The sequence below is a fragment of the Eptatretus burgeri genome, chromosome 2 (genome assembly GCF_056783735.1).
Source record: "Eptatretus burgeri isolate ZD-2024b chromosome 2, Ebu_testis_v1, whole genome shotgun sequence".
Taxonomy (NCBI): domain Eukaryota; kingdom Metazoa; phylum Chordata; class Myxini; order Myxiniformes; family Myxinidae; genus Eptatretus; species Eptatretus burgeri.
This window is the reverse complement of record NC_140962.1, coordinates 103,387,136-103,412,343: the sequence shown is the minus strand read 5'-3', so window position 1 is coordinate 103,412,343 and position 25,208 is coordinate 103,387,136. Positions and strand designations below refer to the sequence as shown.

General features: G+C 42.5%; 1 protein-coding gene across 1 annotated transcript; it reads left to right on the top strand.

Annotated features, from left to right (window-relative positions):
* Nucleotides 1-21,770, top strand: LOC147032708 (tubulin beta-4B chain). The gene is made up of 4 exons (XM_085870553.1): nt 1-113; nt 9,698-9,806; nt 16,391-16,501; nt 20,414-21,770. The coding sequence occupies exons 1-4, from the start codon at nt 57-59 to the stop codon at nt 21,472-21,474; spliced, it is 1,338 nt and encodes a 445-aa protein (XP_085726679.1). The 5' UTR covers nt 1-56; the 3' UTR covers nt 21,475-21,770.
* Nucleotides 21,771-25,208: the final 3,438 nt, after the last annotated feature.

Sequence of the window (25,208 nt, the reverse complement as noted above, 5' to 3'; positions counted from 1 at the left end):
ATTCAGAGTGACGGTTCCCGGTGCAGTGAACGGACGTGTTCTCAGACATCTGCACGATGAGGGAGATCGTTCATTTGCAGGCGGGTCAGTGCGGAAACCAAATCGGCGCCAAGGTAACGACTTGTAATTATAATTCATTTTTTTATTTTGAATAAATTACATTTTCAACTCGCCGTTTTGAGGCGATCGGTTTCTTGGTTCGGCTTTAACTGTCAACGTATTTTTTTATCCGTGATGGGTTATTATTATTATTTATATTTCGTATGCAGCCTATGGCTGCTAATTGCATTTTTTTTCTCTGGAAGTGCGGCACCGCCGCTGATGCAGTGCCCCCATTCCCAGCAAGCCGGTACTCATTTTGTCGACCTCCAAAGGATGACTGGCTGAGTTGATCCCACCCGTTGTTATTTAATGGATCGACAGGGGAGGTTCGAACTTAAGACCTTACGATCTTGAGGCAGCCCCCCTTGATCGTGAAGCCCTGATGGGTGTTTTCGGAAGGTCGTCGTCGTCGTCGTCTCGAGCGTTTCATCACGAGCAGCAGCAGTTTGTTTCTCTCCTCACGTGACTGGAATTTTAATCGCGAGTCCTTCGGACAAAAGCACCACCTCGCTCGTTTTCCTTATTCCACATTTATCAACGTCTTTTACCGTTGGAGAAACGTTCCTAATTTGGTGGGAACAGGTGGTAATAATAATGCGTAGAATGGGATAATTTATTGGGGGCAGAATGCAGACAAAAAGCGTCTAAAGGACGACGGATGGTACCCAGGGGTTGGTTATTTATTTATTTTATTGGGGGGGGGGCTTGGCAACGGTTGCTGGGTGTGGCTTGCGCTTCCAACTAGCCAATCACAGGTCGGCTTGGGGGCGCGAGATCGAGAGCCGTTGCGGGAACCTGATAGAAAAGATTGAATTTGGTGGTTTCGATCCTCTCGTTCTTTTATTTTGACAATCTTTTTTTTTTTTTTTTAAACCACCTACCATGCTTAAAAACGCATGTTATACTCTTCCACCTCTGTGTTTGGCCAAATTATTTTATATATATATATATATATATATATATATATATATATATATATATATATATATATATATATATATATATATATATATATATATATATATATATATATTTTGTCCTTCCTTTTCCCCAATCCATACGTAATGAGATTGTCGTTTTGATGAAACGACAGGGGGTGGGGTATTGCAGAGTGGTGCATTTCTTTTACTGATATTTACAAGCTGGCTTTTTATTTATTTATTTATTTTAAATATAAAGACAGGTGAAGATCCTTTTCAGAATGACCTGTAACAAAGGGAAGTCGACAGTAAGGAGGAAAGCAAGACTGAGCTCGTTGAGATCTTGACGTGTGTGTGTGTGTGTGTGTGTGTGTGTGTGTGTGTGTGTGTGTGTGTGTGTGTGTGTGTGTGTGTGTGTGGTGTGTGTTCCGTGAGTGGTCTGATTCTCGAGTTTAGCTGTGTGAGGAAAGGAAGAACATGCATTCTTCATGTTTGAAAGGGCATGGTTAGCTGAATCCTGGCAAGAGGAGAGGGAATACTGTACATCTACTTTATGTACATCTCGTACTTTAATGGATGGGGTTTTCGGAGGACAAAAGGGGTCATTCATGAACAAGATTTGAGATTTCAGAGCCCTCTGTGTGACTCCTGAGTTGATGTGAAAAGACTTGAGGACACCAGTCACATATTGAAATGGTGAATGTTGCCCTTGGGTTGTGTAAATGCAATAACGTACCCCCCCCCACCCAAAAAAATATTTTTTGTTGTTTTCTCCTCCCTCCTCTGGAAGAATTCCCTAAGGAGGGTTTTGACAAAAAAAGCCTTTGTTTCAGAATTTCAAAGGCTTTAGAGACATTTAATGCAACAATACCACTCCCCGAATGACTCGAGGGGTAATGGAGAATACCATTCATTGGTAAAACAAGTGAGCAGGTTACTTGGTTTATCTGATTATGTAAGGCCAAATAATCGTAAAAAACTACCAGTTGATCGTCCTTTTTTTTTTTTTCTCTTTTGTGTTGTTTTGTTTAAATTATTTTTTTCTCCTTCTCCCCCTTCCCTGTGATTTGACATAGCAAAAATAAGGAAGCAGGAGAGGATGATCAACTGTTGTTTTATTTATTATTATTTGGCCGAATCTCTATTGGGAGTTGTTGGAAGAAGGTTTATGACAGCGAACAGAGTACCAACCCTACATGTGACCTTGTTCCAAGCATACATGTTCTTCTGACACATACCTTTTTATTTGGTTAGCAACTGACAGCTGCCTCAATCGCTCCTGAAAATTAAAAACTAGAACTGACACTGTATGACTGGATACCAAGATGTCCTGCTTTGATACAACATGGGATTGATGAGTTTCACACCGAGCAAAATGCCATGATCTATCTATTACGTACGCAGTTGACCCATTTTCCTGTGGAAATACATGGTATCTGATAGCCTGAACACGAAGTAATAAATGTTTGCATCATGGGTCCAGAGGGTACACCGCAACTCCACTGAGTCGTACAAGGCCCCACACTTATTTCTACAACGCGGGATTAATGAGTTGTGGATTGAGTAACATGCCGCCTTCAATCTATTTATTACAAATGCACTTAACCCTCTGGAGCCCCAGGGGTTATTTTTTTTGTTCACCCAGAACATTTCGTGGGCTCTTGAGGGTTAATGGGGAGCTTGTCAGTATCTTGGTCCTACTAAAACCCCATTAAGTATGAGATGTACAGTATTCCCTTCACTGATTATATTTTATTGGCATTTAAATAACCTGAGCACAAAATAATAAATGTGGACATCATGGGTCCACAGGGTCTCACATGTCTTGACAATGGATGAGTTATGTAACAAGTATTACAGGCTGTGTAAAAGCAATTACATATGCAGTGGACCCTTTAAGTGGGGCCATTGTCTGTATCGATTGAATTGCTGCTCCGCTACCCATAAAACCGTCCAGGTGTAGTCAAGTGAGCCTTGTTTTTTTTATTTTTTTTTTCAAAAAGTTCACATGAAATAAATAAGTCTGGCTGCCAGACCACGTGGCCCGATCAGGTTTAAATTAAAAACGTACATTTCCGATGTCAACGAGATGGCAATTGAGGTTGCATGTCAAATGATGAAGCAGTTCCAAAGAAATGTTTTTTTTTTGTTGTTGTTCACTGCAACATGACTGCCAGACCATGTGACATTATTCTTTAACACCTTTGTTTTCCCAAATCCTTGGGAATGTGTGAGGTTTCTCCTCGAGCTGTTTTGGGAAGGATATTTTTTAACGTTTTATTCAAAAAATCATGACTCAGACCATATGACTTGTGACGTTAAAATTTGCATTGTATGTTCCCCAAGGATAATGGTTCATGTGCGTGGAGTTTCAGATCTTGCAAGCTGATCTAGTAACTCTCCTCACCACCCCCTCCTCCCTTGTCCTCCCCTCCCCTGCACCCAAGACGACCTCCCATCCCTCTTCCTTAACAGTGTGGACCTCAAACCTGACGGATCTTTCCGTACAGGTTGCCAGTGACAAACCAAACATAATCTGCTTAACAGAAATTTTCCTCCTTCAAGATGACTCTGACTCCCCCCTCCGGTATGACAGACCTGAGCCTCGTCCTGGCGGATGTTGCTCCACCAGGAGCTCTCCATCAAAGACTATTCCTCACTCTCCATGCACTGCCCCCACTCCCCCAGGAATACCTCTGGCTACGGCTTCCCCTCCACTCCCACCTCGTATTTATATGTGTGTTGTACCGTCCACCAAACAGTGATGACTCCATTTACCTCTTACTCTCCGAAAACCTCGACCAACTTCTGTTCTCTCATCCCAACTCTCTCTTCCTCATATGTGGTGACTTCAACTGTCGTCATGCCAGTTAGCTGGGTGTGGGTACCTCTCACCTGTCATGGTGCCTCAGCAAAAGACTTCTCTGACTCATTGGGACTGACATAATCTGTCAACTTCCTGGCCAGGATCTCAACCAACGGTGCTCCATCTCTTCTGAATCTGATTTTGCCCAATTTCTCTGAAAATATCTTCTGTTCTTCCTCCGATCCAATTAGTTCATCTGACCACATGCCTGTCATAGACCACATGCCTGTCATAAAGTAGACATCTCTCTGGCTGTTCGAGAACCACCTCAGTGCCGTCAAGTCTGGCATTTCACTCAGGCTGACTCACAGGGACTTCAAGCAGCCATCAAACTTCTCGACTGATCTGACATCAACTTGTCTTGAATTCTTTCAAAGAAACTTGCTCTCTCTCATGCACAGATTTGTCCCATCTCATCTTCAGTTGCCCTACCCTTCCTGCCGCCTATGGTACACTGAAGCTTGTGGCGAGGAGGTTGTCCTGAAACCTCATGGAAGACAAATCCAAATGAGGGTAATCTCGGTTCCTTCCACAAAGCTCGGAACAATTGTGTCTCCCCTCAGGAGAGCCAGGAAGCGACATCCTTCAAATCCGAAATCTGAATTCAGAATTCTCAAACTGTCTCCCCCCTCCAAATCCTGGTGGCATCTGATCAAGTCTGTTTCTGGTGTATGTTCCCCTCCATCTCTTCTTTTCCTTCAAATGGCTGCACAGCTGACACTGCACATGAAAAGGCTGAATGCCTAAACTCTGTTTGCTTCTAAATCTTGTCCCAAACCCATTCCATTCTGTACCGACCTTACCCAGTTGCACCCAGCTGTTCCTGGACTCTGTCCTTTTCTTCTGTCAAACTTTGACTCAGATTTGCAACCGGTCCAGACGGCATCAGCCCACGTGTCCGAAAAACCTGCTTTGCTACTCTTGCTCTCACCCTCTCTCTGTTTTATTCACTCTCTCATTTGCTGAAGGTCATCTGCCGTCTGCTTGGAAATCGGCAAACATTACCGCTCTGCACATAAAAGGTGCAAAAACAGATCCCTGTAACTACAGACCAATTAGCTTTCCACCAATCAGCAAAGTTATCGATTCAGACATCAAGTCCTTCCTTTTCTCCAATGGCTTAATTTCTGATAATCAATTTTGATTCAGGCCAAGTCACTCTCCCCTGGATATGCTGCTTCTGCTCTCCCAATAATGGATGGTGGTCCTCAATGCCAGACATGAAATCAGAGCCATCTCCCAAGACACATTGTGTGCCTTCGACACAGTTTGGCACCCTGCTCTGCTCACCAAAATTCTCTTCCTTTGGTCTCCAAGGACATCTCCACACATGGCTCGCAGACTCTCTCCTGTCTCGGCCAGTGTGTGGCCATTGATGGAGTTCTCTCATCCCCGCTTCCTCTCCAGGCTTGAGTTCTTCAAGGCAGTGTTCTGGGCCCTGTTCTTTTTCTGATTTTCATCCATGATATCTCTGACTCGGAGGATTTCCCAATCTCCTTGCTGATGACTTCACCCTCTGCCGTACCATCTTTCATCCCTCAAGTCGGCAAGCAGCAGCCTTTTCACTCTCTGCAGATCCGAATAAAATCGCAAGCTGGTCCAACACGTGGCAGATGTCTTTCAACCCTGACAAATCTCACATTCACTATCCATCCATTGGGACCGTACTCTGTACAGAGCATTGGTGCTGCTGAAGCAGTCTCCTTGGCTATTGGGCACAATCCTGGTTGGGTCGCCATTGTGACACAGGATATGAGCAAGCTGGCACTTATTTTGCCGACCTTGGAAGGATGACAGGCAGTCAATCTCATCTGGTATTAATTCAACAGCTGAGTGGGTTTTGAATTCAGGATAATAGTATCCCAATCCCACCACCCTAACCATTAAGCCAACACCAGGCATAAACTCACGACGTCCTTCCAAAAAGACCGTCTGGAAACCTCCCCCCTCCCCAATCTACTTTCTCAACAATTCTCTGGAAGGAGTCCTTTCATTCATGCTTCTGGGTCTCACTATCTGCCATGATCTTTCCTCGGAAAGCCACATTTCAAACCTGGCCTCCAAAGTCAGTCGCCGACTGGGCATCCTTCGTCATGCAAAGTCCTTCCTTGGCACACCTGAACTCTTCACTGCAGCCCAAGTATTGCTCTCCCCTCTTGGCTGGTGCTCCCGCCTTCCCTCTCTCCCTCTCTCTTCTCGGCTTCACGCTGTGCAAACCAAGGCATTTAGGATCATTGGTATCTCCTGCGATGAGGCTGAGTCTTTAGGTCTCTCACTCACCGCATTCACTCAGGCCAACTAGCAGTGACTTCAAGCAGACCCTGAGCAGACAGGGCATACTTGACCTGCCCTGGGAGTACAGTAGAAGACAGACCATCTACCCCAAACCCACCTCCTTCAAATTCCCTGCTTCCCTTCCTGAAAGTCCCTGAAGTGTCCATGTTGTTTACCTTGTGTTTAGAAATGAAGGTGAGCAGTGATTCTTCATTTTTGTAGTTTTACCAGAAGGGGGTTGCTGGCGGACCTTGAGCCCCTTGCGGTAATATTGGTGGGACAGAGAGAGGGGGGGGGGGCGGCAAGTCTGGAGAGTAAACTGGAAGGTAGAAAGACCACTGACCTGCCTGCGGTGAAAGAGTGGGAGACCCAAAGACTCGGCTTAATCGTGGGAGATGCCAATGATCTTGAATGCCTTGGTTTCCACAGCGTGAAGCCGATAAAGGTGAGAGGCGGGAGCACCAGCCCAGAGGGGAGAGCAATACTTCAAGCTGCAAGTGAAAGCTTTGTATGTGGTCAGGAGCTCAGGTGTGCCAAGGAAGGATGTTGCATGATTGAGGATGCCCAGTTTGGCCACCAGCTTTTGGAGGGTAGCTTGACCATCTCCCTAAGTAAAGAATCTCCCTCTTTTGGAAGGGAATGGTGATCACCAGGACTACAACAGCTACCGAGGGGTGGCGCTGCTCTCAATGCGAAGAAAGGTCTTTGCTCGGATAATTACTGATTGGGTTCACCACCATCTGCTTGAGCAGCAGTGCCCAAAGCAGTCAGGCTTTACACCAAATAAGTCAATGATGGACTGTAACCTTGCTCTTCTTGTCCTCACCAAATGTAGATTAGAGTTTCAGCAGGGGCTCCTCACAGCCTGTGTTGATCTGCACAAAGCATTTGATTCAGTGAATCGGGATGCCCTTTGGAATATTCTCGGTCTTTGTGGGGTGCCAGCAACACTGATCAATCTGATTTATGAACTATACTCTGGTATTGAGAGTGCTGTAATATATGGTGGTTCCATCTCCAACTTATTTACAGTTGTTGGGCTGGAGTTCATCAGGTGTTTACTGGCCCATGCTTTTCAGCACTTGTATGTACTGCATTCTGTGTTGGATGTCAGATATTAAGCAACAGTGCATTGTTTGGGAATGTCAAGATCTCTGACCTTGATTTCACAGAGTATTCAGTCATCTTTGTGGAGATGCTGGATATCCTTATTTGAGCCCTCGAGGTGCTGAATGAGTGAGCCACTGAGATTATGGGTTTCCTGGGTCAAACCCAAGATCCTAGCTTTCATCGATGTCTTGGCTGTACCCGTTTGTGGTGAGGATGTTGAGATCATGGAGAGATTCACTTATCTTGGCAGTGATATTCATGTCTCTACATGGTGAGCCAGAGTTCAATGGACATGTGGGGAGTCATTGATTCCCTGGATCATGGGGTATGGTACCTTCGTAATAACTGTGCAGGACGACGAAAATCCAAGTCTTTAAGTCCTTGGTGATTCCAGTCTTGTTCTATGGATTTGAGACTTGGACTCTGACCAAGGATCTGATGGAGACTTAATTCCTTTGGCACCAGGTCTTTTGGGAGAATCCTTGGCTATCACTGGTCAGACTGTCCCCAACGAGTGGTTGCTGAGAGACTCAGTTGAGATTTGTTACCTGTGTAGTCCATGAGCATCAGCTGTAGCTGCTTGAACATGTGGCTCGTTTTCCTGCCGGTGATTCTGCTTACCATATTCTCTCAGTGAGAGACCCTTGTGAGTGGAGGATGCTAATGGACTGACGATGCACCTCATGGTTGCAGCAGGCTGATGGACCATCTCAAGGAGATTGGGATAGGCCAGGCATTTCCCTTGGATGGTGGCCAGAGGCCCCTGGAGTGCTGGTGGAAAGCGGATGCAGTGATGCACTGTTCTGGCTCCAAAGTTTTTCTATTTTTCCCAATATGCTTGCCACACCACATCACCTTTGATGTCATTATCATGAAAAATTCTGCATGAGTAGTTGGACCAATGGTGAAAATCGTCAATCCGACCAGCAGTTGCAGAGATTATGAACGTTGGGGATTAAACCCCCAAAATCGTGGTGGAAGAAAAACGAGATCAGACAGCGTGAAAGGCTTGTACCTTGATAACCTGGGTTTTGTGCAAGAAGCAAAAACACATCTACTGCTTATAATTCAAAATTCCTCACTGCACTGGAAAATGTGGGGACAGGAATACTATACTGTCAGACCCTGACATTTGTAAACCCCCTGTATTCAGTTCATAAAATGTGACCTATATCTGTGGCCTTGTGCTTCACGTATTGGTGGTTTTTTTAATGGGATTTTTGATTTGTGAATCGTTGGGAACCTCGCCCCCTTTTTCTCATTGAAATAATGCCTCAACATTTATGGCATTTTCCAGGAACATATCCCCACAATTGGCAGGGTTTGACAGTGCTGTAAAAGTTTGGGACTTGTCATACCCTCTCCTGCCTGGAGTGGTGCTATGTGATACACAATTATAAAGAGAATTTGCATCCCCCCTCTAAAAAAAGACCACCGGCAAAGATAAAAACACCCCATACACGAATTGGGGTCATGCTGATGCTATGTAGCAAGTCTGGATGTAATTGGCCCAGAACGAGCAGGAGTCATGATTGTAGTAACGATTTCCATCTCGCCAATAGCAATGACCCTCTTGGGAAGACCACATAGCAAAGCTGGCTTCTCGAGCCAATCATGGACTGGGCATCCTCCGGCACTCCAAGTCATTCCTTCAAAATTCATAATTGCTCACACTCTCGAATGCCTTTGTCCATTGCTCAATGAAGTCTCATTCTCTTCCACCAACTCTCCCTCTATGGAAAATAAATCTACGATGTTCTTTGCCTAATTATCAAATAGATTGTGCCCATACTGTTTTGACTATATTCAATGGAGCCATGGTTGTGCAAGATTAGTGGTCAAAGGGAAGTTGGAATGTGGCTCTGGCTCTAAAGGTTGTGTTTGAAAAGGATACAATGGGATTTTAAATCTGCACAGTTTAGAAGTGGACTGCTGACCAAATGTTCCATCTGGAAAGAAGATGCGATTGGCACCAAGTGCTCCTTGTTTTGATTTTGGGGGGATACGCTGTTGCATTTCTGTGGGGCCTTCGTTCTGAAAATTGTACAAATAAGGTACTCGTGAGTCCAAGACTTGTGAAATCAACGTATTCAATCATTGATGAAAAACATTGGGGTCTTATTACTGTCACTTAACAAGTGACTGAAACACAATGCATGCTTTTGTCTGACTGCATACAGATTGAGTGATCTTATTTCACCTGTCTGCATTGGTTTCATGCATCTGCATCATCTGCAATTGTCTCCTTTTTCCTTCTGGCCACATTATTTATACTTTAGCATGGCCCTTAAACTGACTGCTAGGTTTGTGGTTAGTTAAGTTGTGTTGCACACTTTTCTGTCATCATATATCATATTGGCTTGCATTTAAATATGTATTGCTTGGGCTGTTTCTCTTCTGTAATTTTCTGTACCTTCTGATACAGTTCTGGGAGGTTATCAGCGATGAGCATGGCATTGATCCCACTGGCAGTTACCATGGTGACAGTGACTTGCAGCTTGAAAGAATAAACGTGTACTACAATGAAGCCTCAGGTTGTGCAGCCCTACCCTCACACGCATGCTATCATTTTCCTTGTTCTAAGAATCTAGGGGATCTAACCACTTCACCCAATTCATTGTTTTTGCTGAATTGGCTGTGGCTGATTCATCACATGACAAACACAAGCCAATCACTAAGCTTGAGCACTGTGTGCTGGGTTTGAGGATGTGGGAAACCTGATTTCCAAAACAAATGCTAGTTCTTGCTTGTTCCATGGCATTAAATTGATACCAGACATTTATTAAAGAATGCTCTCATGGTCCTGGCATCTCTTGATTCAATAAATCGTTGTCCCTGACCACGTTTGGTTTCAAGAGTTTGCACATTGGTGGATACCGATGAATTACACTTTAGGCAAACTGATGGGCCTCCTATTGGTTCATATCTGTTGCATTTCCAAATACAGTATACCAATCTTGTTTGTAGCAACTTGTTTCAACAAATCTTGACAATTTCACCAAACTTAGGTTTCTCAGAGTGTAGATATTCCCCATATTCTACTGCTACTCGTATAAATTTCTAATATAGGAAGGCCAGCAAAGTGAACACTGCACATTCTATATTGTACACAAAGCTCGAGTAATTTGTAATTGTGTTCATGCATGAAAATTGTATGTTGACCCAGGGTCCATTCCATGTCAAATCATCAAAGAATCTGCCGTCATCTCTCAGATTTTTGTAAAACTTTGGGAACCAATTGGGACCCATGAAAAACGGAAAGAACTCAAATATTTTTGCTAACAGCCTCTTGATTAGTGAGATACAGACTAACGAACTTTGGACTAATTAGCACGACGTCACGAATTCAAATGGCCATATCTCTAAAAGTATAACACCTAGAGAGCTGGTTTTGGTGTCATTTTAAAGGTATTTTCATGCCCTATGAATTTGTCTGGGCAACATTTTCCTACCTCCAACCACAAAAAAGTTATCACAAAATATAAACTTCAATCGTGAATCCCCAAAAAATGTATCCTTCAAATTTCCTCAAATTCATCCCAGAGGTGCCTTGTGATGTCAAGAAGCTTCCACATAAATTTTGTGATGTGCACTCCAATAGTTTCTGAGATCTGAGCAATAATGTACATGTACCTATGGCATATCGGTTCGAAAATCAGCATTTGTAATGTATTATACAATCAATAAGTGAGTTCAAGTACACAGTGTTCACTAACCTGACTTAGGCTTTCAATTTCCTCTTCAATGCAGCAACAGCAGCACTTGTTTCTTCCCCTCAGGCCCAGCTGAAAATGAAAGTATATGATACTTCAAAGCAATTGATGGTCGTTCCCTGTGTTCCCTGTCATGGCTAGGTTAGAATGATTGTATAATACATTACAAATGCTGATTTTCGAACCTATATGCCATACGTACATGTACATTATTGCTCATATCTCAGAAACTATTGGAGTGCCCATCACAAAACTTATGTGGAAGCTTCTTGACATCATAAGGTACCTCTGGGATGAATTTGAGGAAATTTGAAGGATACATTTTTTGGGGATTCACGATTGAAGTTTATATTTTGTGATAACTTTTTTGTGGTTGGAGGTAGGAAAATGTTGCCCAGACAAATTCATAGGGCATGAAAATACCTTTAAAATGACACCAAAACCAGCTCTCTAGGTGTTATACTTTGAGATATGGCCATTTGAATTCGCGACGTCATGCTAATTAGTCCAAAGTTCGTTAGTCTGTATCTCACTAATTAAGAGGCTGTTAGCAAAAATATTTGAGTTCTTGCTGTTTTTCATGGGCCCCAATTGGTTCCCAAAGTTTTACAAAAATCTGAGGGATGACGGCAGATTCTTTGATGATTTGACATGGAATGACCCCCCACTAATGCAACCTTTTAATTTGCTGTACTTTTTTGTATTGCCCAACTTGCTTCCTATCGTAAGCATCTTCATTGCTCCTGCCCAGCTCTGAAATGAAATAAAGTGCTTTGTAAAACTGATTGGGGTTTTTTTTTATTACTCCCCCCCCTCCCTGCAATAAATAATAATAATAATTTATTGGTTGGGATAACAGAGGAAAAAAAAGACGAAGTGAGCCTGTATTTATGCAGCTTAACAAGAAGATGGGTGCCTCCACAGACCATGTGTGCCCTGCAGAAACTGGGGAGGGATAGAGCCAAGAGGGGGTGAAGGGCGTAGAATTCAGCGAGGCCACCAACCTGTCTGTGATGTGAAAGTAACAGGCCAAGATACAGCTTCATTATGGGAGATTCCTATGATTTTGAGGGCCTTGTTTTCTGTGGCATCAATAAGGGCAAGGTGTGAGGCAGGGGTACCAACCTAAAGGGGAGAGCAGTACTCTGAGCTGCAAAGTAAGGCCTTGGGGTTGTCAAAAGTTCAGATTGGCCAAGGAAAGACCTTGTATGATGTAAGAAGATGTCCAGTCTATGGTTGGCTTTGGATGCCATCTTGGAAATATAGTCTGCCCAAGAGAGATCATAGCTGATGGTGAAGGCCAAATGTGTCTTAACCTCTTGAAGTGGTTTGTTTAGGAAGTTGGGAGGGTTTGCCAGGTGGTCCTTTCATAGAAACAGGGTGTGTAATTGGGATTTGTCAAGGTTGAAAGATGCTTTTCAAGTGTTGGACTAGCTCCTGATTCAATCAAGCTCTGCAGAGAAAGAAAGGGCTGCTGCTTGCTTGTCTGAAGGATGAGGGATTATACTGCAGAGGGTGCAATCAGCAAATAGATGAGCAGGATTTCCAAGAGCATCCAAAAGGTCGATAAAGATAAGGAACAAGGCTGGGCCCAATACATTACCTTGCACCACTCCAATCAGGAGGAGAGGAGGAGCTGCACACTGACAATGGGAGTGGAGGAAGTCATTGAGCCATGAGAGGTGGTGGCCTTTGTTCCTATCAACAGAGTTTGGATATTAAGGTGGGTGCCAGACTGTAACAAATGCTCAACATATGTCCAGAGAGACTTCCCTAATTTCATATGTGAGATCAAGGGCTTCTGTCCCTTGTGATGAGAATCAGAAATGCAGGTTTGAAACCAAAATAATGATCTTGGATCAGGTCATTGGAGAAAAGGAAAGATTTCATGTCAATTCCAAGGATCAATTCCATAATCTTTCTTATAATTGGCCTCTGGTGAAGAGGATCCCTTTTTGTACCATGTTTGTATATTGCAGTGATGTTTGCTAACTTCCAGGCAAACGAAAACTGATTGAGTGAAGAGCAGATTTTTAGGACTTGTACTGATGCCATCTGGGTCTGTCACAATCAGGGTGTTAAGGTTTGCCAGAAAACTCCTCCACCTTCTCATGTGAGAAAGACTGTCCAGGAACAGTTGGTTACGCCACATTTAGAAGCAACACAGAATTGATACATTTGGCTTTCTCGTAATAGAGGTTGCTGTGGTGCCAATTAAAGTGAGGGAAGGCATATACCAGAGATAAACTTGGCAGTGTACCACCAGATCTTTGAGGAGGCAAGTTTGAATTTGGCCAAATGTCTTTTTAGCTTTCTTGAGAGTAGACACTTGTTCTGGGCTTTGTGGAATGATCCACAAACAAATGCTATTGGATTAACATTTGATTGACCATCCCATCCAACAAATGGTGTATTTGTTGATGCAATAAACTGTCTCAACTCTAAGTTTTTAATGGAGTCAGCAACCAAACCGAGATTGGACAGCACAAAGGTGGGTGTGCCACCGACTCTAACCGGCAGTGAAGCTCATGCTGTTTGCCTTCTTGCAGTGGCCCTCAAGGTATGCTGTGTTCCAATTGACTGGCAAGCTACTATGACATGACAGTCGACCATTTACAACCGGTGTTTAGTCGACTGGTCAACAGTGACCCATTGTTACACAATAAGCAACACACACAAAGTGGATGATTTAACATTCTTTGCACCAAATGACAAAAATTAGCAGAACTAAAATTAGTGAAACGGTATTCTGACATTCAAATGGAATTTGACTTGGATAAGTGTGCCCAGTGCACATTTGTGCAAAGTAGACCAACAGAAATGGACAACATAAAAATCAACATAAATACAGGAACTAGAGAACAAAGCAGTATACAAATATCTTTGAGTATAAGAGGACCACCACGTATGTCACAAACAAATGTGCAAGACAATTAACGAATGCATATGTAGAACAAGGCTGATGTTGAAAACATACCTCTCCCCAAGCAACAAAACCGAAGCCATTAATCAACCAGAGAGTTCAAAGAACATGATACCCCATACTGTGTTCTTGTATATACAGTATGTACTTCAATTTTAATAAAATTATTTTAAAGATTGTTAAAATAAAAAAAACAGGAAGTTTAGTGCTATTGAAGTAGTCTTATACACCATCTTATTGAACATGTCCAAGTACTGCAAAATGGGAGGTTCTTGGAAGTATTTAGAAGGCAATTTGTGTTCAAGTGTATAATTCAATTTAAATCATATAAAGATTGTGAGTCATATAAAGAAATTGATTCTAGGTTTGACTGCTGTTTTATGCAGTGTCTATTACACCACCTTATCTAATACGGTACATGAGTTATTGGTGCCTGTTGTATATGTCCTTAAAAACAGTAAGTTTCCCGTGTGAAATTATTTTCAATTTTGTTTGACTGCCAGGCAGACAGAGTAAATAAATTATTGGTTCACGAGCGCCAGCCAGAGTGACCACTATATTCGTTATGTCTGTGTGTCTGTCTGTCTGTCTGTCTGTCTGTCCAGAGCATAACTCCGTGGACTTTGATCCGATCTTGAAGAAACTTTGTTATGTGTTCGATATCAATGTCTCGTGTTTTCCTGGATGAGGGCGTGCTACACCCATTGTGGGTGGAGCCACGCCCAAAAAAATAGCCATTTGGGGGGGTAGTCGGATTAAAAATCTACTCGGGAATTGACTGAATGGAATGGGTTCTTCGGTATTTGAATAGCAAAATGAATTATCTAAAACTTGTCTGATTTTTTTTTTTTTTTTTTTTTTTTCCATTTTCATCCCAAGGTCAAAAACTTAAAATTGCGAATTTTGACAATCATACGACCGCCCAAACTTTGAGAGCTGGGATGACTTTTTTATGCATAATCTTGAGGTCATTCCCCACCTAAATTCTTGAAACCAATTTGCTCTCTCTCTCGAACACCTTGCCCGTGGCGCCCCCTTCAAGTTTGTTTTTACGCTGATTTCATCAAAGTATGGATAATCCGAGGAGTGCGAAATGCCACTTAGCTTATATGACGTTGTATTGTTCCTGAAATGTTCCAGAGGAAGTTTTGCACCAAAGGTCATAATCCTTGACTTTTGACCTTTAAAGGCCACAAAGGTCAAATTTTCAAAGTTGTGGGAATCAAACCGGGTTTTCGACCTTCGACGAACTAACTCCAATAAGCTATAGCACGTATCCTGTTTCCTTATTTTAATGTCCACAACATTGTTTTGTGACCTTTTAAAGGTTATGCAAAGGTCAAATTTTGAAAGTTGTTGAACGAAAACGGGTTTTCGACCTGTCACCCGTACCACATCATGTTGATCATTTTTATAACTTGGTCAAAAATTATCACATTGTCTCATCCTTGACTTCTGAAACAATCTACATCGTCAAATACCGCTCGTGAACCATTGTGGTCTTCAGACTTGTCCCACTCATTTCTGCGCATGTGCGATCGGGACGAATTCAGAGAAAGTATGGTAAAACGGCAGATTTCTCTTCCGATTTGTGTTCAAGATATAACATTCATTTTAAATAAATTGTTCCTCGATCATAAGCTGATAAGATGAAGGGACAGCCAAGTATAAACCAATTACTTGACCCTGCTTTTCGCTTCGTGTACATGGGGTAACTAGCAGTACCAGTATTCCAGTGCAGCTGCAGAATATTAAAGTGGCCACAAGGAGAAATCAAAAAATAATATCAAAACAAGGAAACTCTTCACAATGCACAAAATCCTCAACAAAAATCAATACATCCTAAGAATGTGCCTGCCAAGACGAGAAGGAGGTAGCAGCCTCATGGAACTCAACCAAGTGTACAGATTGACAATTGTGGGATTGGCTGAGTGCATGAAAATTTCAACAGATTACTGAATCCAATTTGTGCACAAGCACAAAGACTGCAAACCAGAAAAAGGTATCCCAAACCCACCTAGTAAAATATTTCCAAAGACTGGTGCGAGCAGAAGATGTCATATGAAACCGGAACAGCAACAAATACAGCCACAATGATTGCAAAGAACACAAATGAAAAATATAAAGCAAAATATCAGATATACTTCGGCAAATGCCGTGAGACACCATTTCGGTATTGAACTACCGAAATGATACTTGCATTGTCTTCAAAAATAACCACACGGTTTGACCCAATTCGTACAATTAATGTAACAATTTCACATTGGTTTGAAGATTGTTGGGGGAAACTATAATACTCAATTCTGATGGAGATCTACTTCTGATAAAAAGCAAATTTAAGTTTTTAGATATTTTGAAATTAAATGTAGAGTATTCTAAATCCCCAAAGCACTCGGATGCACCGTGAACATTCATAGCAAAGTTTGTGTTTCATAAACAAAACAATTTGTTTTGAAGATAAATATGTTACTGAATGTTGCAGGGGGAAAATATGTACCACGGGCCGTGCTGGTGGACCTCGAGCCAGGAACCATGGACTCGGTGCGCTCGGGTCCTTTTGGGCAAATTTTCAGGCCTGATAACTTTATCTTTGGTGAGTGCCTGCATCATATTACATTGCTGTGATTATTTTTCAATAAACTCTTGAGCAATAAATTCTATAATATTGATATTTTATCTGATAAACCAACATAATTTTGCATGTTGCACCTGCACTATCTTACCGTAAATCCTGATGTTACTGACCATACGTCTCGGTTTACAACCCCACCATAAGTTTCCAGTTGTTGAATTTCCCAGGTACATTTGTTTTACATGATCATAAATATTGACACAATGTATGTAGTGAACAGACTCTTTGATGATTTATCAGAATATCATGTTCCACAAGCTCCAATTCGGAATGATTATAATCGGCTGTGAGAGAGTGGACATCTACATTGAGACAATTGTAACCATCGTATTTATCCCTAAATCAACCGGGGCGGGGAGGGGGGAAGGGGAGTTGACTCACTCACCACCATCTCTCTAAAATGTCCATGCCTTGTTGCGTCATCACGAAATGGAAAACTTCAGGCAACACAAACCTTAAACATCGATAATCACCTCGAGAAGGAAGAGAATCCTGTGATGGATTTGTTGGATGGAGTCATGTAACTAACATCCAGATCTCTGTGATGTGATGAAAAGGTTTTGGGGCGCCATTTGGATTTTGAGGCATTATCAATACAATTTGGAGACTTGCATTGCATGGGATGCCCTAAAATAGCAACTGCATACAGGCATCAATGTGGTACAATGAGTGTGTATCTTGGGGCTTAAAATTGTGGAAGCATTTTTGTTGAGAGGTGAGTGCAGCTACAAATTGTTCAAGTCTGGGTGGAGAGGAAATTGAAGGAATGCTTGGACATAAACTGTTTTGTGCCAACTTTAAATAGTCTGAAGGCTTCATGAGGCCTGGACATGTTTTTGTTGCTTTGGAAGCAGTTTTATTGTTGCGAAAGGGATCGTTAATGCCAAACACTATTATAACAGAGCAGTACCAACTATCATAGAGTTTAGGTAGTACAGTAGTCCAGCAGTCTGGGGGGGAGAGGGAGGAGTTACTGAGCATTAGCATCTGCACAAATTTTTTCTGTTTTGCTGTTTCATGACCTTTGAACCCCCCCCCCCCAGACTAATATTCTGCTGGGTGCCACCTTGGCACCCTTGAGCATTTTTTTTTTTTACAAAAATCCATTAATATGCATAAATATATTTCCTTGTCATCAGAGGCAACTCGGTGAATTAATGCTGATGCTCTGCTACGAAAGGGGAGGAGACTGGCTACACCTTTGTCAGAGAGAACAAGGAGGTCTGTGCCAATTAGTCGTGGCCCAAAATATTGGCACCCTTGCACTTTTTAAAAATAACTCATAATTTTCTTGAAAAATAAGTTGAAATTGACAAAAGTATTTGATCTCCACAATTCTTGATTTCACTATAAATATTACAGAACCTTTGTTTTTGATTCATAACTTATTGTGTCCTTCTAAATCAGAAAATGAGAAATGGCATTGACAAAATTGACACCCTCAATTTAATATTTGGTAGCACAGCCTTTGGACAAAATAACTATAGTCAAGTGTTTCCTATAGCCATGAATGAGCTTCCTACACTTCTCTACTGGCAGGGTGGCCCACTCTTGTGCAAACTGCTCCAGTTCTCCCAGATTTGAAGAGTGCCTTCTTCCAATTGCTGTTTTCGGATCTCCACACAGGTGTTCAATGGGATTTAGATCTGGACTCATTGCTGACTTCTTCAGAACAGTCCAGCATTTTGTCTTGAACCATTCCTGCGTGCTTTTTGAAGTGTGTTTGGGGTCATTGTGCTGCTGCAAGACCCATGACCTTTGACAGAGACTCAGCTTTCTGACACTCGGTTGAACAATGTGCTCCAAAATGCCTTGGTAATCTCCTGATTTCATGATGCCATGCACACATTCAAGGTACCCAGTGCCAGAGGTAGCACAGCAACGCCAACACATCACTGAACCTCCTCCATTTTGACTGTAGAGAAGGTGTTCTTTTCTTTGAAGGCTTCGTGTTTTTTTCTGGAAACACAAGAGATGATGTGCTTTTTCAAAAAGCTCTAATTTGGTCTCATCTGTCCACAGGACATTCTCCCAAAAGGATTTTGGCTTGTTCAGGTGTGTTTTGGCAAACTCCAGTCAGGCTTTCTTATGTGTCTCTCTCAACAGTGGGGTCCTCATGGGTCTCCTACCATAGAACCCCCTTTCATTGAGTTGGCGACGGATGGTGTGAGTTAAAACGGTCATACCTTGTGTCTGAAGGTCAGCTTGAATCTGTTTGGGAGTTGATCGAGGTGCTTTCTCCACCATTCAAACAATCCTTCCCTGAAATCTTCGGTCAAGTTTTCTCTTGTGGCCATGGTCAGGGAAGTTGGCTGCAGTGCCATTGGCCACTTCCTGATAACATTGAGTATGGTGGATACAGGAACATCAAGGTCTCTGGAGATGGACTTGTAGCCTTGAGATTGTCCATACTTAGCTGCAATCTTGTGTCTGACCTCAGACAATTCTAACAGTGACACAAATCGGCAGAAAAAAACTCCTTTTCTCTCTTCAAACTAGTTGAATGAGTGGTGTGTTTTTTAATATTGCAGGCACCTGCAACTCACCACAGGTGAGTTCAATTCCAAGGTAAAGGATAATCACCTGCTTGAAATATAATTATTTCTCACAAACTTTTAAATGGTGCCAACAATATTGTCTGGGCCATTTCAGGATTTCTGTTTGGAATAAGCTAAGATTTGGTAATTTTTTCAGCTTTTTTGTTTTGTTCCACTGCAAATCAAAGAAATACATATGTGGATACCAAAGGATTTTTTTTTTTAATTTCAACAATTTTCTGGAAGATATGGTGTATTATTTGAAAAAATGTGCAAGGGTGGCAATATTTTTGGCCACAACAGTATCTCAGACAATTTGGAGATAAGCAGTCAGTAAGATAGAGGCACCACTGTATTTTTCATATAAACGTCATAAACCTTCGAGGAGTTCCATATTATTGCCAGATCTGCTTTCATTGTCATAATTGTAGCAGTAATTGCTGGGTCGAGATCCTCAGTGATGATCGTTTGGGATTCTGCAGTGACGGAACGTGGAGACATGAAAATCTTCCTGCAGTCGTCGTGATATCTTGCGTCTGCCACATGTAGATCACTCACACAACCCGTTACCTGTATCTTGACCTGTTGGCCAATAACATCCTGTCTGGTATTGCATGCATCAATAACACACTGTTTATAGGTCAGCTGGTCCCCACAGTCAGCAGTCTGACAGACGACAACATGTCTCCATCGACTGGGTTTTTTTGTATCATGTCCATTAGACATCGTTCCCTGCAAAACACATTGTTCCTTGAAGTAAAATTTAGGTGTTTCGGCCTGCCGCCGTCAGTTACAGGATGAGGCTTTACCTGATCATTTCAGTAGTCTCTGTATGTGAGCCTCAGTGAATTCCATCCCTACCTGTATCATCATTGCAACGCACCTTTCTGTCCTGCTTACTTAATAGTTTTAGAAAAAGAGCTTCCCTACACTTTATCTTAATCAAATTAAGCCACTGTGGGAAGAGATTGAAGGTTAATAACTAACACAAAATATGAAGGAACTAGGTGAAAATGGCAGAGATTCTTATCCTCAATAACTGGTAGGATAAATTGGAATAAGGGCTCTGGGCTGTGATTTAAAAAAAAATAAAAAAATTCACAAGGAGACCCTGCATGAAAATGTCTTCACACTCATACAGATTATGGATTGTCAATAAAATGGTGTGTGCCATAATTTAGTAGGATTTCCGTTTTCTCATTTTATACCCAAGACTTCCACTCTCCTTCCACCCCAACCCCACCTCTGTCCATAATAAAAAGAAATGAAACAAATCTTACTAATTTGAGATTTAAATTAAACATAAACTTGTTTGTGTTACTTCATTTGTACATAGGTCAGAGTGGTGCTGGTAACAACTGGGCAAAGGGGCACTACACAGAAGGTGCAGAGCTGGTGGATTCGGTGCTGGATGTGGTGCGGAAAGAGGCTGAAAGCTGCGACTGCTTGCAGGGATTCCAGTTGACCCATTCACTCGGTGGAGGCACAGGTTCAGGAATGGGTACACTGCTTATTAGCAAGATCCGTGAGGAATACCCTGACCGCATCATGAACACCTTCAGTGTGGTACCCTCTCCCAAAGTAAGCGACACTGTGGTAGAGCCCTACAATGCTACGCTGTCGGTGCACCAGCTGGTGGAGAACACTGACGAGACATACTGCATTGACAACGAAGCCCTTTATGACATCTGCTTCCGCACTCTCAAGCTCACTACTCCAACCTACGGCGACCTGAACCACCTGGTTTCAGCAACCATGAGCGGAGTGACCACTTGCCTCCGCTTTCCTGGGCAGCTCAATGCAGACTTGCGCAAACTCGCTGTCAACATGGTACCGTTTCCACGCCTCCACTTCTTCATGCCAGGATTCGCACCACTCACGTCCCGCGGAAGCCAGCAATACCGTGCACTGACTGTGCCTGAGCTCACACAACAGATGTTTGATGCCAAGAACATGATGGCTGCCTGTGATCCACGCCATGGTCGCTACCTTACTGTGGCAGCAATCTTCCGTGGGCGGATGTCAATGAAGGAGGTGGATGAGCAGATGCTTAACGTGCAGAATAAGAACAGCAGCTACTTTGTAGAGTGGATCCCGAACAATGTGAAAACTGCTGTTTGCGACATCCCACCACGTGGCCTCAAGATGTCAGCCACCTTCATCGGTAACAGCACGGCCATCCAGGAGTTATTCAAACGTATCTCGGAGCAATTCACATCCATGTTCCGCCGCAAGGCCTTCCTCCATTGGTACACCGGTGAAGGAATGGATGAAATGGAGTTCACCGAGGCCGAGAGCAACATGAATGATCTCGTCTCTGAGTACCAGCAGTACCAAGATGCCACTGCAGATGACGAGGGCGAGTTTGAAGAAGAGGGTGATGAGGAAGGAGGTTGAACACCTGAGCGAAGAGTCTGTTGATGCATGTTCTCTAACCATCAACCATTGCTCATGTTCACCTTTATTTGTCGTATTGTCGTGGTTCCTTGTTGACGTCAACTTCCATGGATTTAAAACACCCTTTATTCCTCCTTCCTTCTGGGACACAATTTAAATTGATAATCCCATTTCATTAAACTTGCTCATACCTTCATTCCTTCAACCACTCTCCTTGTTTAGCAACACCATTAATCCAATCCTTCCCACAAACTTGACTTGGAAGTTTAAATAAAAGTGTTGAACGTGCAATCTGCCATAGTTGTGCCTTGTTATTTATTTTCCTTTTTCATCCCATGCAGTTTTGCAACCAACCCAAGGTCCAAGAAGATGAAGTGGAGCTGCCTCGTGGTGTTATTATCTCTGCCACCGAAGGTGGATGGAGGTTATGTTTTTACCCCTGTTTCTTGGTCTTTCTGTCTGTCTGTCTGTCTGTCTGTCTGTCTGTCTGTCTCTATGTTACTTGCAAAATTGAAGATTTCCAAGTACAGTAGATTGGTTGGTCTGGTCTGTTATTTTGTATGTCTGTCTCTCTATGTAAATTGCCTACAGGTCACATTTTTACTCCAATCTTCATGAAACTTAACCACTTTGGAGGTAGTCACAAGCAAGAAGCTTATGATTTTGAAGTCGATAGGTGAAGGCCAAATATATTGTCAATTTTCATCAGATTGACTATATTAATATTTATATACTGTACTGTATATTAATCCAAAAAAACTCTAGTTAACTCGAGCTACATCTATTACTTACATATTATTGGACCATGATTACGTATATTAATTACGGACTATTAGAACGTGCCTCTTGGACCTTTTATACCCCCTTAGACCCTTTTGACCTTTGCACCCTTTAGACCCATTGACCCTTTTGACACATTGACACTTCAAACTCCTGAAGACCTTTACACCCTTCAGTCCATTGAGACTCCATAAACCCTTTAGACCTGTAACTGTTGGAATATACCCTTTATACCATGAAAGACCCTTGAGACCCCCTTTGACCTTCAATGCCACTTAGACCCCTTGAGCCTTTAGGCATTTTGGACCCTGAGATGCCTAAAGACCTTTACACACTTTGGACCCCTTCACCCTTAGACTTTTTTGATTCAAACTCTGTCGAGCCCTTTGGGATTGACCCTTTAGGCCTGTGTAGCTACTGTTGCATCATATTCCTTAGAACATTTAAGATCCATTGGACCTCTGTTCTTCATTGCACAGCCCCTGGTGGCCGAAAGTGTGGTCCTTGACGTGCGGCTGCTAATACACAGATGTGAAAACACTCCCTCATAATTCACTATAAATGCTATCAAATTGACCCAATGGTGTCAAGTCTGTGTTCCAATATGAAGCATGAAACGTAACTACATCAGGATGTGGTTGCAGTGTACAAACAAATATGCTTAACCACAACGAAGAAGAGTATGTGAAGGCAGGGCCTCATAGCAGCCATTATTGGGTCCTTCAAGCAGTGTGGCACCTCTCACACTGATGTATTATTGGCAAAAATGGCACCCCTCGAAAAAAAAAAATATGGTGACGATTACTGCATTACATTAGACTCTTTCGATCTCTTTAGACCCATTGAGACGGTTTTAAACGTTTTAAAACCCTTTTACACCCCTCAGACTCCTGAAGACCTTTACACCCGTTGAGCTTTGAAGTATTTATACCTTTTAGGCTCCTTTGACCCTAACGACAATTGGAAAATACCCTTTTACATATTTAGACTGCTTCACACTCTTATAGAGCCCTATCAACCGTTTGGACCACTTAGACTCTGAACAATTTCTGTAGTGCACCAGTAACTCAGAGGGCATCACAGCAGCAAATAAATAGACACTGATGTGCCCTTGGTTAATTTTTTAGAGTGAAAACGACAGGACACAGAGGGTAACATTATAATAAATATTTAATAATCCCCAATGTCGACCAGAAGCAAAACAAGTCTGAAGACGACGATGGTTCACGAGCGGTATTTGACGATGTAGATTGTTTCAGAAGTCAAGGATGAGACAATGTGATAATTTTTGACCAAGTTATAAAAATGATCAACATGATGTGGTACGAGTGACAGGTTATTAGCTACAAAATGTCGAAAACCCGGTTTCGTTCAACAACTTTAAAAATTTGACCTTTGCATAACGTTTAAAGGTCACAAAACAAGGTTGTGGACATTAAAATAAGGAAACAGGATACGTGCTATAGCTTATTGGAGTTAGTTCGTCGAAAACCCGGTTCGATTCCAACAACTCTGAAAATTTGACCTTTGAACTTTAAAGGTCAAATGTCAAGGATTATGACCTTTGGTGCAAAACTTCCTCTGGAACATTCCAGGAACAATATAATGTCATATAGGCTATATGGCATTTCGCACTCCTCGGATTATCCATACTTTGATGAAATCAGTGTAAAAACAAACGTGAAGGGGGCGCCACGGGCAAGGTGTTTGAGATAGAGCAAAATGGTTTCAAGACTTGAGGTGGAGAATGACCTCAAGATTATGCATAAAAAATATTGTCATCCCAGCTCTCAAAGTTTGGGCGGTCATATGATTTTTATGTCAAAATTCTCAATTTTCTAAGTTCGTGACCTAGTGACCTTGACCTTGGACGAAAATGAAAAATCGAGCTCCGTGGGGCTCTGCAGGTGCCATTGGTCGAACCAAATACCGAAACCCCTGTCAGATTCGACAAAACACCCGAGGAGAAGATGCAAATTGAAATTGGCTACCCCCTAAAAAACACAATTCGCAATTTTCTAAGTTCGTGACCTTGTGGCCTTGACCTTCGGATGAAAATGAAAAATCGAGCTCCATGGGGCTTTGCAGGTGCCATTGGGCTAACCAAATACCAAAACCCCTGCCAGATTCGACAACCCCCTCGGAGAAGATAAATTTTTATGTCAAAATTCGCAATTTTCTAAGTTCGTGACCTTGGGATGAAAATGAAAAATCGAGCTCGGTGGGGCGATGCAGGTGCCATTGAGCTAACCAAATACCGAAACCCCTGTCAGATTAGACAAACCCCCTTTGGAGAAGATGCAAATTGAAATCGGCAACCCCCTAAAAACACGTTTTTTTTGGGCGTGGCTCCGCCTATAATGGGTGCACCACACCCATTCTCAGGAAAACACAACAAGATCATGATATAAAGCCCACCAAAATTTTATCAGGATCGGATCAAAACCCACGGAGCTATGCTCGGGACAGACAGACAGACAGACAGATACACAACAATAACGAATATAGTGGTCATTTATTTTTTTCGTGAAAATATTTTTTCGTGAACCAATATTAATTAAATGGAGCAATAAACGACTTTCCTAAGAATCCCCAAATTAAAGAGGTGTGAACATTACATATGAACCTCCGTTAAACGACGGAGGAGCTCCTTGTGAGCCAATGGCCATCTATATCTAGTGCCCAACTGTGTCTGTGGACATCCTCCTGCAGTTGGGTTACTTCTTATGAGGAGGTTGGTGGCAGGATTTGTACTCCGGCCACCACAAAACCCTTCATTCCGCAAAACATTCCAGAAAAAAAAAATCTGAAAACCCACTCTGTGGGAGTACCTCCTGTGCAGCTTCCCTTTGCAGGGCAGCTCACTGGATGAGGGGATTGCGGCGAAGCCTTCGGGGCCCCCAATCTTTGATGATATGAGGGAAACCACGGGGTAACATTCCCGGGTCAGATTG